The 13377-nt window shown below is 34.6% G+C and overlaps 1 protein-coding gene across 2 annotated transcripts in view; it reads right to left on the minus strand.

Annotated features, from left to right (window-relative positions):
• The window catches only part of SMCHD1 (structural maintenance of chromosomes flexible hinge domain containing 1), a 68817-nt gene that overhangs the window by 4009 nt on the left and 51431 nt on the right, over positions 1 to 13377 (minus strand). For both annotated transcript variants that reach the window (XM_059858841.1, XM_059858849.1), the window contains 11 exons: positions 12166 to 12253; positions 11623 to 11754; positions 10330 to 10479; positions 6784 to 6910; positions 6494 to 6613; positions 5141 to 5226; positions 4002 to 4124; positions 3601 to 3791; positions 2724 to 2833; positions 1314 to 1384; positions 273 to 444 (listed from right to left, as the gene is read on the minus strand). In XM_059858841.1, the coding sequence (XP_059714824.1) occupies positions 273 to 444; positions 1314 to 1384; positions 2724 to 2833; positions 3601 to 3791; positions 4002 to 4124; positions 5141 to 5226; positions 6494 to 6613; positions 6784 to 6910; positions 10330 to 10479; positions 11623 to 11754; positions 12166 to 12253 (1370 nt within the window). The remainder of the gene's footprint in view (positions 1 to 272; positions 445 to 1313; positions 1385 to 2723; positions 2834 to 3600; positions 3792 to 4001; positions 4125 to 5140; positions 5227 to 6493; positions 6614 to 6783; positions 6911 to 10329; positions 10480 to 11622; positions 11755 to 12165; positions 12254 to 13377) is intronic.

Here is a 13377-nt window from a genome sequence, read left to right on the forward strand (position 1 = left end):
TTGAATGTTTATTACTGCTTATACTCCTTTAATAAGACTAAAAATAAAGGCCATTGTCTCATTGTTATTATTTTTTATTTCAGGAAATGTAATAGCTATAAGCTTTTAAGAAAAGGCAAATTTATAAACAGAACACTGTACAGCTCCTACTTCTTAAACTAACTGTATGCTATATTGAAGTTTTCCTCTCTGTATTACATCAGAGAATAAAAAACATAGGACAAGCAATATAATTTTGTAAGTTTTGTATGTTTGTAACTTCATTAACCCACCTATCTGTCCAGAGATAGTAGAGTAAAGTTTTGGCATTGGTGCTCCAAATACCATTCCTCTGAGTTTGTCCATTGGAGGAGCTTTATTCTGCAGGCCTCCAAATTTTCCATTGCTGCGAATCCTGTCTCCTTCCCTAGTCAGCAAGGTAGGGCAGTGTGTAATTTTTACAACCTGCACAGGTATAAAAATCAATAATTAATTACTAACTCCACAGAAAATCTAAGTGTTCAGCAATGCTGTTGTAAACCTTTGTATTTTTCAACTGCAATGCAATTTTGTCCCCAATGAAAAAGATATTTTATGAAATTACATCATGACTTTGTTTTCAAGAAATGAATACATGTATTAAAATTAAGCATTATTGTCAATAACTATGAAGACCAGTTTTTTTGGGTTTGTGTTCTCACATTTCACCAGAGCTCTGAAGGCAGAATATAGATCTATAACTGGGAAAAGCTGATTATCAACATATATTGGGAAGCAGTGGCAATCAGTACAGTTCTACATTTTTATGCTCAATCATTATTTTGAGTCTAGCAAACTCATAAGCTGAAAGTAAAAGTGCTCAGTATCAGGACTTCCTCAGAGACTCTTGCCTGCTAAAACATGTACCACTAAACCTAAATAAAATGGGTCTCAAAGATATCTAGTAAGCTCCACATCAAGTTTTTATTTAATTGGATCTGAAATTTCACCATGTGCCTTAGACTCCTGTGTTTTATGACACAGAGTGACTAGGAAAGTACAGAAGAACCTGTGCTTAACACTAACACAGCAGAACTGAAGACACTTATCTTTGGAAACATGGTCCCATGTGCCATAGCAACATTCACATAAAGGAATTTTTTGAATGGAGGTAATTTTGTCAGTGCCAATAACAGATTTCATTCACTGTAAAGTTCTTTGAGACCCATAGACAGTAAGCACACTTACAGCTATCACAGCATTACACTAGGAAATTACTCTAAGTTTTTCATGTATTAAATATGTAGCTCTGCAAATATCTGTATCATAACATTTAAAGAAAAATTGAAACAAACCTCTTTTCTGTAGTGGTTGGCAGCATCCAAGTTATCTATAATGATAGTATCACCCAAGAGCATACCAAACACTGAAAAATATAAATTTTTGAACTATGAAATTTCTCTGGAGCAAAATAACTTGAGTTTTGAAAAGTCATTCTGAGGCATCATTATTACATCTTCTAAGATAAGCGCAAGGGAAGCAGCATGTAAATAATTTTTGTTTCAACAAAATTCTCTTGAGGTTGAGATAAATATGCAATCTTCTACTTTCATCAATGAATTCATAAGGGAAAAAAATAGTACATTTAAGTGCCTTATGGCATAACTGAGTGTATTTTTCAATAAAATACTGTCTTGATACTTTATATTGATCATGACACACATAATTAAATCCCAAGTTTCATGAAATTACATAAATTATATATTTTTAAAAATCTTCCTGGGATGTTGAATTTTGCTCTCAGTTTCTCAATATTTTTCTTCATATTCAATGGTTTATCAAAGAAAAAAAACATTCACAGGCAAATGATCCAACTGAGCTTAACTTTTCTGCTAATAAAAGTCTGCTCCATACAAAATCTAATAATGTAGTCATGCACAAAGTATGTCATGCAACGTGGTTTTTTAACTCCCCCAACGGGCATGAAGAAGAATTTATAGTTAAAATTCTGTCAATATCTAACTTTCTGAAAATGCACAGGGTAAAAAATTGGTCTTTATTAACAGTAGAGAGGAATACTTCAATAGTGGGAAGTCATGAAATAAAATGCAACACTTACTGAAGTAACTACAGATGCCAACTCTCCATATAAAGGATCAGATCTACTTCATTAAAAAAAAAGCGTAGGAAAAGGTAGGGATTGCTACATTGTTAGAAAGAGCAAGAGGACAACAGTTTGCTAAACTAAAATCTACATAAAAATTTAAAGATTTCTCACAACTATTAAGCTGTTTAAGCATAACATACAGTCATGTACAGTTCAGTCTGCATGTACTTAAATCTATGCACTTCACATTTCTGAGAAGAACCAAACTAGAAACAAATCCTAACAAACGGATTAACTTTTGCAATATGAGATTATAAAATTAATCTTGTGATAGTCAGTTCCTGCTCTAAAGAGCTTGAGAATAAGATAATGCTGCAAGAATTTAAAAAAGAAAAAACCTGTCATACATCTAAGTAGACAAAATGAAACTAAGATAATAAGCAGAAGAAAGTGGTCACGGTTGAAATTTTCACAACTTTTGTTTAAAATAATTAATGCTAATGCCCTCCTATTTTTACCAACAGAACTCAGGAGGAATGTTCTCTGGTATTTGCAAAGGTGTCAGTGAAGATTATTGAAGGGATTATCATTTGTCATGTTTCTGTATTTCATTCTTTAAAAGAAATAAGTTATTAATTATTTCTTTCTTATCATTTACCTGTTTGACAATGCTCTACGTTATCTGGAAATGTTAACAGATCTCTGGCAAATACAGGATTTCCAATAGGTCTGAAGAAGGTTCTTCCATTTCTCAAGTGAGGTAAAGGTCTGGTAAAGAAAGGGGACAGCAAAAGGAGAAGAAAAGAAGAAAGCAATTTGTCTTTATTCTAGTCAGGAATCTCCAACTGAATTGAATGCATCTTAACACTTCCACATTAGATAAATGATCCCACCATTATCTGAAATGCCAGTTATATTAAAGATGTTTTAGTGAAACACTGATTTGTTATGAGACATTTTTTCCAACAAATTCATACGACTAATTTATGGACAAGTTTTAATGCACTGTATTATGAAAACTGAGAATATGAACATTATAAATGCATTTATACATCAGATCTTTTTTAAAGGGCATTCTTATTATATTAGCAGTCACCTTCATAAGCAAATGACTTTCAGGAGCAGAAATACTGTACTTTATTTTTCAGGCAACTGAAATAGCAAAATGAATTTCTATTACTACAAATGATTTTAGGAATGTATTATGAAATGGATTTTTGAAAGTTATAATCTGATTAGAAGAACTATAATTATTTAAATTCCTGCTCTAGAAAACATGTAGACATGAAGAAAAAAAAGATCATCTTATTTAATAGAAACATCTTATTATAAAATAGAACATCACACAGCAGTTAAAGACGTAAAGCTGAGATTTCAGCTAACACTTCAAGTGATATTACTGTTGCTATGATTATAAACCCAGAAATTTTATACTTCAAATCTTTAACTGAAGTTTAACAATCAAATTAGACAAGAAAAAAAGAGTTGAAGAAGTATGTAATATAAATGCAGAACTTTCATTGTTTTTTCTCTACCTGCTCCAATCTGGAAGTGTCTTCTTGTAAATAGAATCAAGGGGTAACACTTGTTGTCGACCTTGAGTTTCATCGAAGATAGAACGAGCAGCTTCCGTGGTCAGTGTGACTACACAGTCCATGTCACTTGCCAGGTGCCAAGAGATGACTTTTGCTGCTTCATTATCCTCAATTTGAGCTAAATGTGCAATCTGTACCACAGAAGTTACAACAGTCAAAACAGAAACCAAGACCATGTCCCCTTTTTCATAGTAATCACAATAATCCTGCAACTTCAGACAGACATTTAATTCCCCTGCTGATAGCTCTGTTAGGGAAGCTGGTCATCAGATAATTTTTCATCACTACCACTTTGTGGAACCAACAGAACTCATTAGAAGGCTTCCTGCAAGAAAACTCACCTTGCCTAGAATATCCTGGTTGCCTTTTGGATAGTTTGGGAGGGTACAAGTTCTCCTTGGCTGCTTCATTACTCCTTCTTGTTCCAACATCTTTTTTTTCAGAAGAGAATCCACATACTGAAGCTGAGAATGAAAATTTAAAATCAGCAAGCATGTACCATTGGACTGAGCAGCAGAAGTAGTTATCTGTAATCAATTAACTTTCTAACAATAAACATTCAATGACCTGAAACAGACTTTTAATGTATAAGGGACCACCATGCAGAATCCCAGAGAAGAGCAAAGGGAAAACTCACTGCAATTGTGACCAAATTTTCTAATTACTTTTTTTTCCCTTTTTTTTTAATTTTTTTATTTTTTAAGGACTTCAAGGAGCATTTCACAAAGAACTATCAGTGCTTGATTAGAGACAAAAGTGAGGAAAGTTTAAAACAGCAGGTAGACACAATCATGAATGTACAAAAAGAAACCATTTCAGAAGGTGACTATGTCCAGGCTTGAAAAATTTAGCCAGCAGGGGGAACTTCAGTACTGTGACTGCAATTTAATTCTACTGATTTGTGATTAATGACTGTAACTTGGTCTTATTTGATCTAAAGATAATTGTTGACAGAGGTGTTTTCTTCCCCCAAATGTCAGAAGCTTGAAAACTTTTTTAAAGTTTCTTAAAACATAATTGTATCTTTAAGGGAAATTAGTAATGGGGTACATTGCCCTGAATATTTCCAAACCTATTTTTACATGAACCGTGGCAGTAACATTTGCAATTCTCTGATTCTCTAAAAAAAAAGTGCTTTCTTTTGGCTTACTTATGCCAGAATATACCCAATATATATTGACCAGCCCCCAAAAACCTCTTGTAATATCTAGCAGTACCAGTGACACTGGTAACCTTAGCAGAAACATGACCAGCAGAAATACAAGACCAGGATATAAAAGACAATGTTTTTGTTGGTTCTTTAACAGTTTTTTAAAAGATCCTTACACTAACATAACAATACAAAAAAAAAAAAAATTTTTCCTACAGTTTAAATTTTCACTGTTTTGGTAACAGGTGTGATTCAGCAATATTAGTATTGATATATTATTGATATCAATTTTAGATGTGTTAATGGAGTTTAGTAAGAATCAAGCCATACTGTGTTTGTCTGTGGTAATTCAATTTGGTGCTTTTTCAGTTCATTCCTCAGGAGAGCTTCTCGTGTTTCAGCTTCTTTAACCTGACCTGAAACAAAATCAAAAGAGAGTGAGGAAGTGATAGGAAGCAATGGAACACTTAGAGAATTTCTTACAACTTTTCAGAATTGTGCCAGCTGCAACTGACCCTATCTACTACTTAATTTCAGCACAGAATATAAGAATTTTTCCACAAAGATCTCGTGATTTTGTCCAGTTTCTAAACAATTTCAGCAGATGTCACACCTTCAGCTTCAAGAAGCAAAGGGGCCTAGACCTTATATCTAGGTAACTGGTTTTATTTTTCATCCTCAATTATCATCATAAATGGTTCTCCAGCAGGTGAATTGGCAAGACAGAAGAGAAGAGTGGCGGCTGGCACTACCTTCTTTTGTCTGTTATATGGGACACCTCTTTCTGGACAGTATTTCCTCAGCTCTCATATCTGAACTAATTTCAAAAACAAATGAGTAAACAGGTGAGTTGCTTTCTACCCTCTATTCACAACATGTTTATATTTGAAATTATCTTATTACTTAAACATAAAGTGTAATGCTGTACTCTAACTTACTCTCTACAGATGTGCATGTATGAAACAATGATTTTATGCCATTCATACTGGAATTCAGGATTTTTCATTCATAATGGAAATATATAGTACTAAAATTACAAGAAACTACAGCATCTTCTGTGCCTGTCAACTTTATTTACGCTTGGTGATTATTTAAAGTAAAAATTCAAAATGCAATTATTAAAGCAAACCTTTTGATCAACAGGCAGGATGATTCAAACAGAAAATAAATAGTAAAGAAAACATTTCCTTCATTCATAAAGAATTACATTTGCTGAAGAACATAAACAATGACACAACACTTCTGAATAATGTACACAGGGTCAAACGTGAGGGGGAAAAGTAACATTTTGAAAACATAAGATTAACTTTTTAAAAGATGATTATCTATAGTTCATTCTCCTCAAATCGTTTTTCGGCAATTGTTGAATTTCCAGATGTATAAGCATGCAAAGATGGGAGTAAAAGGCAGTCATGGATAAAAAGAACACCAACTTCAATGTTTCTTTTCTCCTTTTGGTAATTCTGACATAAGACATTCTACATCAAATCAAGACTTTTACAGGTAGAAACACCCAATGCTTAATAATTAGATACTTCCCTACAAGACATATACTTCTGCTACCCTCTACTATCTCTCATGATTTCAATATTGATTTTTCTCCCCTTATCTATATTCTCAAAATCATGATAGGACAGAAGTTTAATTCACAGAAAAATTATATACATATTTGATTGAACTTACATTTCATTTCAGCTACGAGCTGATTCGTAGTATCAAACATCTTTCTGTAAAGATCTATGGACTTAGATAATTGGTCTTTCTCCCTGGTCAGTGTTGCCATCAGCTGCTGCTTCTTGGAATCTACAGAAATAAACATATAGACTTTTAAAAGAAAACACAGTAACATACTTAATTGCTTTAAGCATTAGCAAAAATCTATTAAGCTATTACATAGTTCTGAAAACATATTATGGATCTAGAAATAGCTGATTCTAAGGAAAAGCAAGTATTTTAGAGCACTTGAAACATACCATTGTAAAACATAAATGAGAGACAATATGGTTCCAAAGGTTTTTTCAAAGCTGGCAGATGTGGCTCAAAGACAAGAATATATTCAGTGCTATCTCTTCCAGGACTGTCTTCAGCCAGTACTAAATTCTGTGAAAATAAATAAACATAAGTTTATGCCCATGCTTGAGGTTACACACAAAATAAACATTCAGATGTCAATCTCGTAAGTTACATAAGTGTAAATGTGAATCCTGTAAGTTACATAACACATGATATCTATACAACAGCCTTTTATAACAATTAAACAAAAGTAAAATACAAAGATGTAGCTATTTTACTATTTAAGAATTAAGATTGTCATTTTACCTGTTTAAAAAGTCTTAGTATTTTTGGCTATGTATTTTATTTCAGAGACATACGCTCAGAAATAATATCCTCTGCACTGTCTCCTAAGCAAGATATCCTCAGGTGTACTTTATTCAGTATGTGAAATGCAAACAGATCATTAAAAAGAAAGACCCTAAGCATAAACACAGAGAAGAAAAAACAAACTATTCCCAGTGGTTAGTTAAAGTTACTGCTGTTACCATGGAAGTAGACAGCAAATCCCAAATGAAAGAACAATTTACATCCAAACACTATCATAAACATTGAACTTCTTATCAATTCGTTATTGAAAAGACATACTAAATCCTTTGCCTTTCTTTATAAATGTGAGAAATATTATAAAACCATAAAGGTAAAACCAAACAAAATTAGTAAAGGTACTATCTAAATGTGCTGCTACTTTGGGAAAGGTATCATGCATAAAATGAATAATTCTTATAATAAAACTCATACTGTTTCCACCTTTAACATGTAGAAATTGCTACTCAACTGGCCAAATCAAGAGAGAAGTGGTTGCAGCCTAAAAGAAGAGATAGATATATAACCTTCAAAGATAGTCTTCATAGCTTTCAAAAATATTGCAGCTACATCTTTTATCAGGAGAAGTCTGTAGTGGAAATATCTTTTCCTTAGAAAATATATGCCAACAAAAATCTTAACATTTTTCTTCATTAAACAAGTTTAGTATTCCTGAACTTGTGACTAAGGGTAAACATGTCAGATTATCACTTTCATTACTGGTGCTAATTGCACACAACTGTCTTTACAAACAAGATGGAACAATTTCAAAATACTTGAAGAACACAAGTACGTCCCTTCCCCTCCCCATTACAAGTCATATGAAAAAGACAGTGCATCACAACCAACAAATCCTTTCCACATGGGTTTTGTGAGTAGTCTGAAGTCAGTGAACTCAGTATAAACCAGGTGCCTGATACTGAAGAGGGGAAAAGATACTGTGTTCACTGAAATGCAATGAGTCCCCGAGGCTGACTGGGGAGCACAAGTTACTGTTAAAAGCAGCAGGATCTCTTTAGATCATTGTAATAAAAAAGGAAGAAGCATGCAAAACCCCGCACCTCCCACCAAACCAGGAATACCTAAGTAGAAAAAAAAAAACTCCAATGGCTTACAAAAAAAAAGAATAAAAGAGGGGGCAAAACAAGCCAAACAAACAAACAATCCCCCAGACACCATGAAACTCAGCACACTCTCCCCTTGACTACATAGGTTAGCTTTGTCACTGATGGGTAACTGGAGAATTTAGGTCACAATTATGCAACAGGAGGTTACTACATGGAGATAAACCAAAAAAAATTTATTTCTGCATTAGTAAGGAGTCTTCAAAATTATCCAGTAATTTTATCTGAACTGTCACAAGTTGTATATGGGGTTATGATTACCCATATAAAGGTATTCAATTTACACCTTGTTACCACAGATGTAAATACAAGAATTGCAGAGTGTTTTGTTAGACCAGTGGTTTTAGCTGATTCTTTACCTAAAGCTAAATCCTTTAGGTTTTCTTAACCCCATCTGCCTGGAGAAAAATGTGTTCACAAACCAGTTAATTACTCCTGAAACATGGTACGGAAACCAGAAAAACCCAAGAGTGTACCATAAATCAATCAGCATAATAATTTTATCTGATACCTGATACTATTTTATCTGATATCTGATAGTATTCAGTCTCGGCATTTTATTTTACTAGGTTGTCTTTCACACATATTTTGTAATTTTTCTGTATGGATTAGAGTAGATGAGAATTTGGCACATTAATAACATTTGGCCATGTTAATTAGATGTTTCTGTTCTTGACTGTTATTGACAGAGAAGAACTTATGCTGTGTCATTGAGTCTCTCGTATGTAGCTCCACAAAAGCAGTCAATGTACTGAATAAAATATATTGTAAAGAAGTTTATATGTAGGACCTGTTGATTTTAGGATTCTACTGTAGTCTTATGGTGGTGATGTCCAAGATGTATTTTGGAGAATTGGTTTGGATTGCTATGCAGTGTCTGTCTCCACTTGGCCCACACAGATGTTGGTCTGTCCTAAAGCTGCTTCCTAAGAGCGAGTTAGAAAAGGCTGAGAAAATGTCCTTAAAAAGTTGGATCCTCCTTTGGTACATCTTCCAACTGTTTGAAGAATTCTGTAGAAGTCAGACTTTTAAAATATGTGACAACCAAATGAAGTAGGGGTTTAATTTTGCTCTGCCATTCTTATATGATATTTCAAGTTGAAAACAAGAATCAATATACAACTGTTTCACCACAGGAATACTATTGACTGAAGTTCTGTGTAGGCTTGAGATTGCAGACAGAGATTGAGACCATTCCACTCAGAAGAAACTCCAAATTCAGCTGGATTTTCTTTGGTGTGTTTTGAACAGTTCCTGGTTTTGTGCATGTGCACATTTTACACTGTCTTTGTATCTTATTTTATAGCAACTGTGAAAGATGGAACTTATAGGTTTTAAAAAGTCAATCTGTATTTGTTGAAGAAAAAGTGACTGCAGTGATGTGACTACAATACGCAGTACTTTCAGAGTATGCATGATGTCAGAGATTCAAACCAAAATAAGGAAAGCGTTTCTAACAGCCAGGTGCATGAATGAGTGAAACAAAGCATAAAGAAAAATGGTAGTTTTATCTTCTTCAAATGAGGGTAGGATGCCTTTCTACAAAGTATACATATGCCCACTACTTAGACAAAAATTAAAGAGAGCCTAGCAAAATTTAATTAGAAATATATGAAGAAGTCAGTCTAAATGATCTTAAGATATAACAGCCTGAGAGTATTATAAATAAAAATGTAAAATACTGGTAATATTAATGGTTTAACTACAAACTGTCCAAGTGTTATTCACACATGAAATTCAAATGAAAAAAATATTTTTCCTGGATTTTTCTGCTTGTCCTGGTCTCTAATTGAAAGTACCTGTACACTTCCCTCACTTGGAAAGGATAAACTTTATAAAGAATGTCTTTCCTTCAGGTTTTCTGAAAAGTGCAACCAAACACAGAAGAAATAATGTATCTACTTATTTCTAAGGGAAAGCTACAAAATAAACTAAATCTCCACTGAACACAATGAGGTGTAAGAGAACTTTAAAACTGCCAGAAAATAAGCCTCATAAGACACAGTGTTCATGGAGCTGTGTATTTCAGTCACTTACTATTTCAGCTGATCCACTCTCCAATGGAAACTCTACTGTACTGACTTTCCCCTGAAACTGCGGGATCTCAATATCTTCTTCGTTGGGGCTTTTAATTTTTGCTATTATTCTGCCAACTAGATCAAGTCCAGTGTGGTTGTTGTATTCATCCTGTGAGCAAAAAAGAAATTAAAGTTAGTTTGGGACTGAACTAAATAATCCATTCCTGTACTGCCATGGATTTATATGGCAAGGGGCTAGCAGTCTCTGCAGAGGCAGCCTCTGTGCGGAAAAGCTGAGCACTGAGCCAAAATTGTGTTTCTTTATATTTGAGAATGGGCAGAAATTCACAGGCAGGTGAGAATGGGAAAAAAAGAAAAAGAGAGAAAACAGCAGAGGGTGAGAGAAGGAACAAAGGAGGAGCAGAAATTCCCCTGCAGCCCACAGGGAAACTACAATGAAGCTGGTACTTCCCTGTAGCCACTGAAGGACCATGGTGGAGCAGAGACCTGCATGGAAGCCCATGGAGGACCCCCATGCTAAACCAGGCAGATAATTCCTGGACTGCAGCCTGTGGCAACTGCTCACAGTGGAGCAGTTCATGAAGGACTGTGGCCCACGAAGGGACCCACACTAGAACAGGGAAACTAGAGAAAAAGCACCGGCAGGAAAAGAGCTGAGATGTTACAGGTTGACTGTGGCCCCCATTCTCCATACCCCTGCACTGCTTGGGGGAGGGTACAGGAATCTGGAACAAAGCTGAGCCTAGGAGGGTTGGGGCAGTTGGTGTTGCTTTAGTTTTTTGGTCTTTCTTTCTTATTACACAAGTCTTTTTTAACTGGAAATGAAATTAAATTACTTTTTCACAAGCTGAGTCTGCTTTGCTATTGTGGTAGCTGGTAAGTGATTTCCTTTTATCCCTGTGAACACTCAAAAGTTCAAGAAACATTATTTTTGGTAATATAAGATTTCTAAGACAAACTGTACCTGGGAATAAAAATCATGGAAAGAAACATCTGCTGTACACGTGTTTTCCCACTAGAATCTACTCTTGAAACAATTTTTTTGTGTGGCAACAAGACATGGATTTCAACTGAGATACGGACAGCAAGGACCAAACATTTCAGTTTTGGTCATCCATATGTAAATGGAAGAAGATAGAACTGCCATATGCTGAAAAATCACTGATTAACATCTTTTTTAATGAAGTGAATCTGCAAAGAAATTGTAGCAAAGCCTTACAGCAAAATTCGACATAGTTTCAGCAGTCTTCTACATTTCCTTAATTATGATTTTGTATGGAAGTATAGTTACCATTAAATGGAGGTATAAATCCTTGACCAGTGTACGGCTGGTAAGAGCACGAACATTGGAAACTGCTGGAGTAGCTGGTAAAGAATCAGGTAACAAGCGTACAGGGTCATTAGGTACAACTTCAATTATAATCTAGCAGAAAAAGAAGGAAGAATGAAACAAAACAAAATAAAATAAAGACTGATATAATTAACGACAAATCACCTGCACACCTGGGTTGCTCAAAAAAACACTAAAACAAATGTATGTAAAATTTATGGACAGAACTGAAATAAATTAGCACAACCATAAAGCAGCTCTGCTAGGCTGCAAATTATGCACCTCTGTTATAGTGTCAAATTATTGGCTATAGAAGTTAATGAAAGCATATTTGGATAATCAACAGTTTGAAATCAGTAACTATCAAAAATAAAAATACAATTTTTTTCAAAACTTGTGAGTGAAAGTATTTCCATTCTGAACTTAAAAAGTATCCTAACACTTCACCCAGATGATTCTGTATTACGTGTTCTTGGCTACTTGCAATTAATTATAGATACAAACCTGTTCACTGTTGAGCATGTTTGTCTTATCCATTGCAAAGGTAAACTGGATCATGTAAGTGCCCACCCTCTCCGGAACCACTTTATCCCTAAAAAAACCAAAAATACAACCCAAGCAAGCATGAGACAATATTATAGTCACAAGTATGTAAGTACACAAGCAATTCAAACTCTGAGTAGTCCTCCAAACTAGTTAGAAAGCCCTACTTCCTTCAGCAAGAAGGCCATCAAACTTCCTTGAGAATTAGAGTAAGGCTTCTGGAAGCCTGAATGAGGGAAGTCTCTTTCAAGAGTTTGTCTCTTCTAGATGACAGGAATTTTGTCATGGCCCTATTCAGAAATCTGCAAGTCTATACCATTTAATTTCCTATTCAGAATTTTCATAAAGCTACCAGAACAAAACATAGACATGTCTAGATCTGGAACAACAACCATTTCTCTCCAAATTTATTAAAATTTCATAAAATCAGAGTATTTAATTCCCTCCTTAGTCAGATTGTACAAAGCCGGGTAACTTGGATCACTGGTCAAGTCTGAGTATATTGAGAGAGAAATAGAGTTTTCCTTCTACCTTACAGCATTCCAGAGTGTAGACCACTGGCAAAGAACTCCTACCACCAAAACATGAAGAAAAGCCCAGACAACCTGAGGTTTTGCTGCTATAATTCTATCCAGCAAGGAAGGCCACATGGCATCCAGAGGACCTCTGCAGTATTCAGCAAGGGACAGCAGAGACGTAAAAGTGCTTACAAACTTTTGAAGAGATGCAAACAGCCAAGATAAAGGTATTTCTCCAAACATGACATGTGGCATTCTTGAATTGATTAATGATTCTTGTTTTCAACAAACAGCAGTTTAACTGTTTTGTCAACATTAAGTAATTTATTTCTTCTGATTTTGTTTGGGAAGTAGCAATATGTAAGATTCCCTGGAATGCTTAGCTTGGAAAAAATGAAATCCCAAAGCTTTAATATTTCTAGAACAGACCAAGACTTTTCCTGTTTTAGATTTCACATACAGAAGTAAAAATTCTTTTCTGCCTTTTATTTAGCTTAAGACTGACAGTAGCATCTGCTGTGTCAGGATACATTAAAACAGTAATTAGTAAATAATCAGCTAAGGATCTCATGGCTGGACAGACACAGGTTTCAGAAAAAGAAGAAATTACACAATTGCTATGGAAGTTGTTTAAGACTGTGTAATGGCATCCGAG

Source organism: Haemorhous mexicanus, chromosome 1 (genome assembly GCF_027477595.1).
Source record: "Haemorhous mexicanus isolate bHaeMex1 chromosome 1, bHaeMex1.pri, whole genome shotgun sequence".
In the NCBI taxonomy this organism is placed as follows: domain Eukaryota; kingdom Metazoa; phylum Chordata; class Aves; order Passeriformes; family Fringillidae; genus Haemorhous; species Haemorhous mexicanus.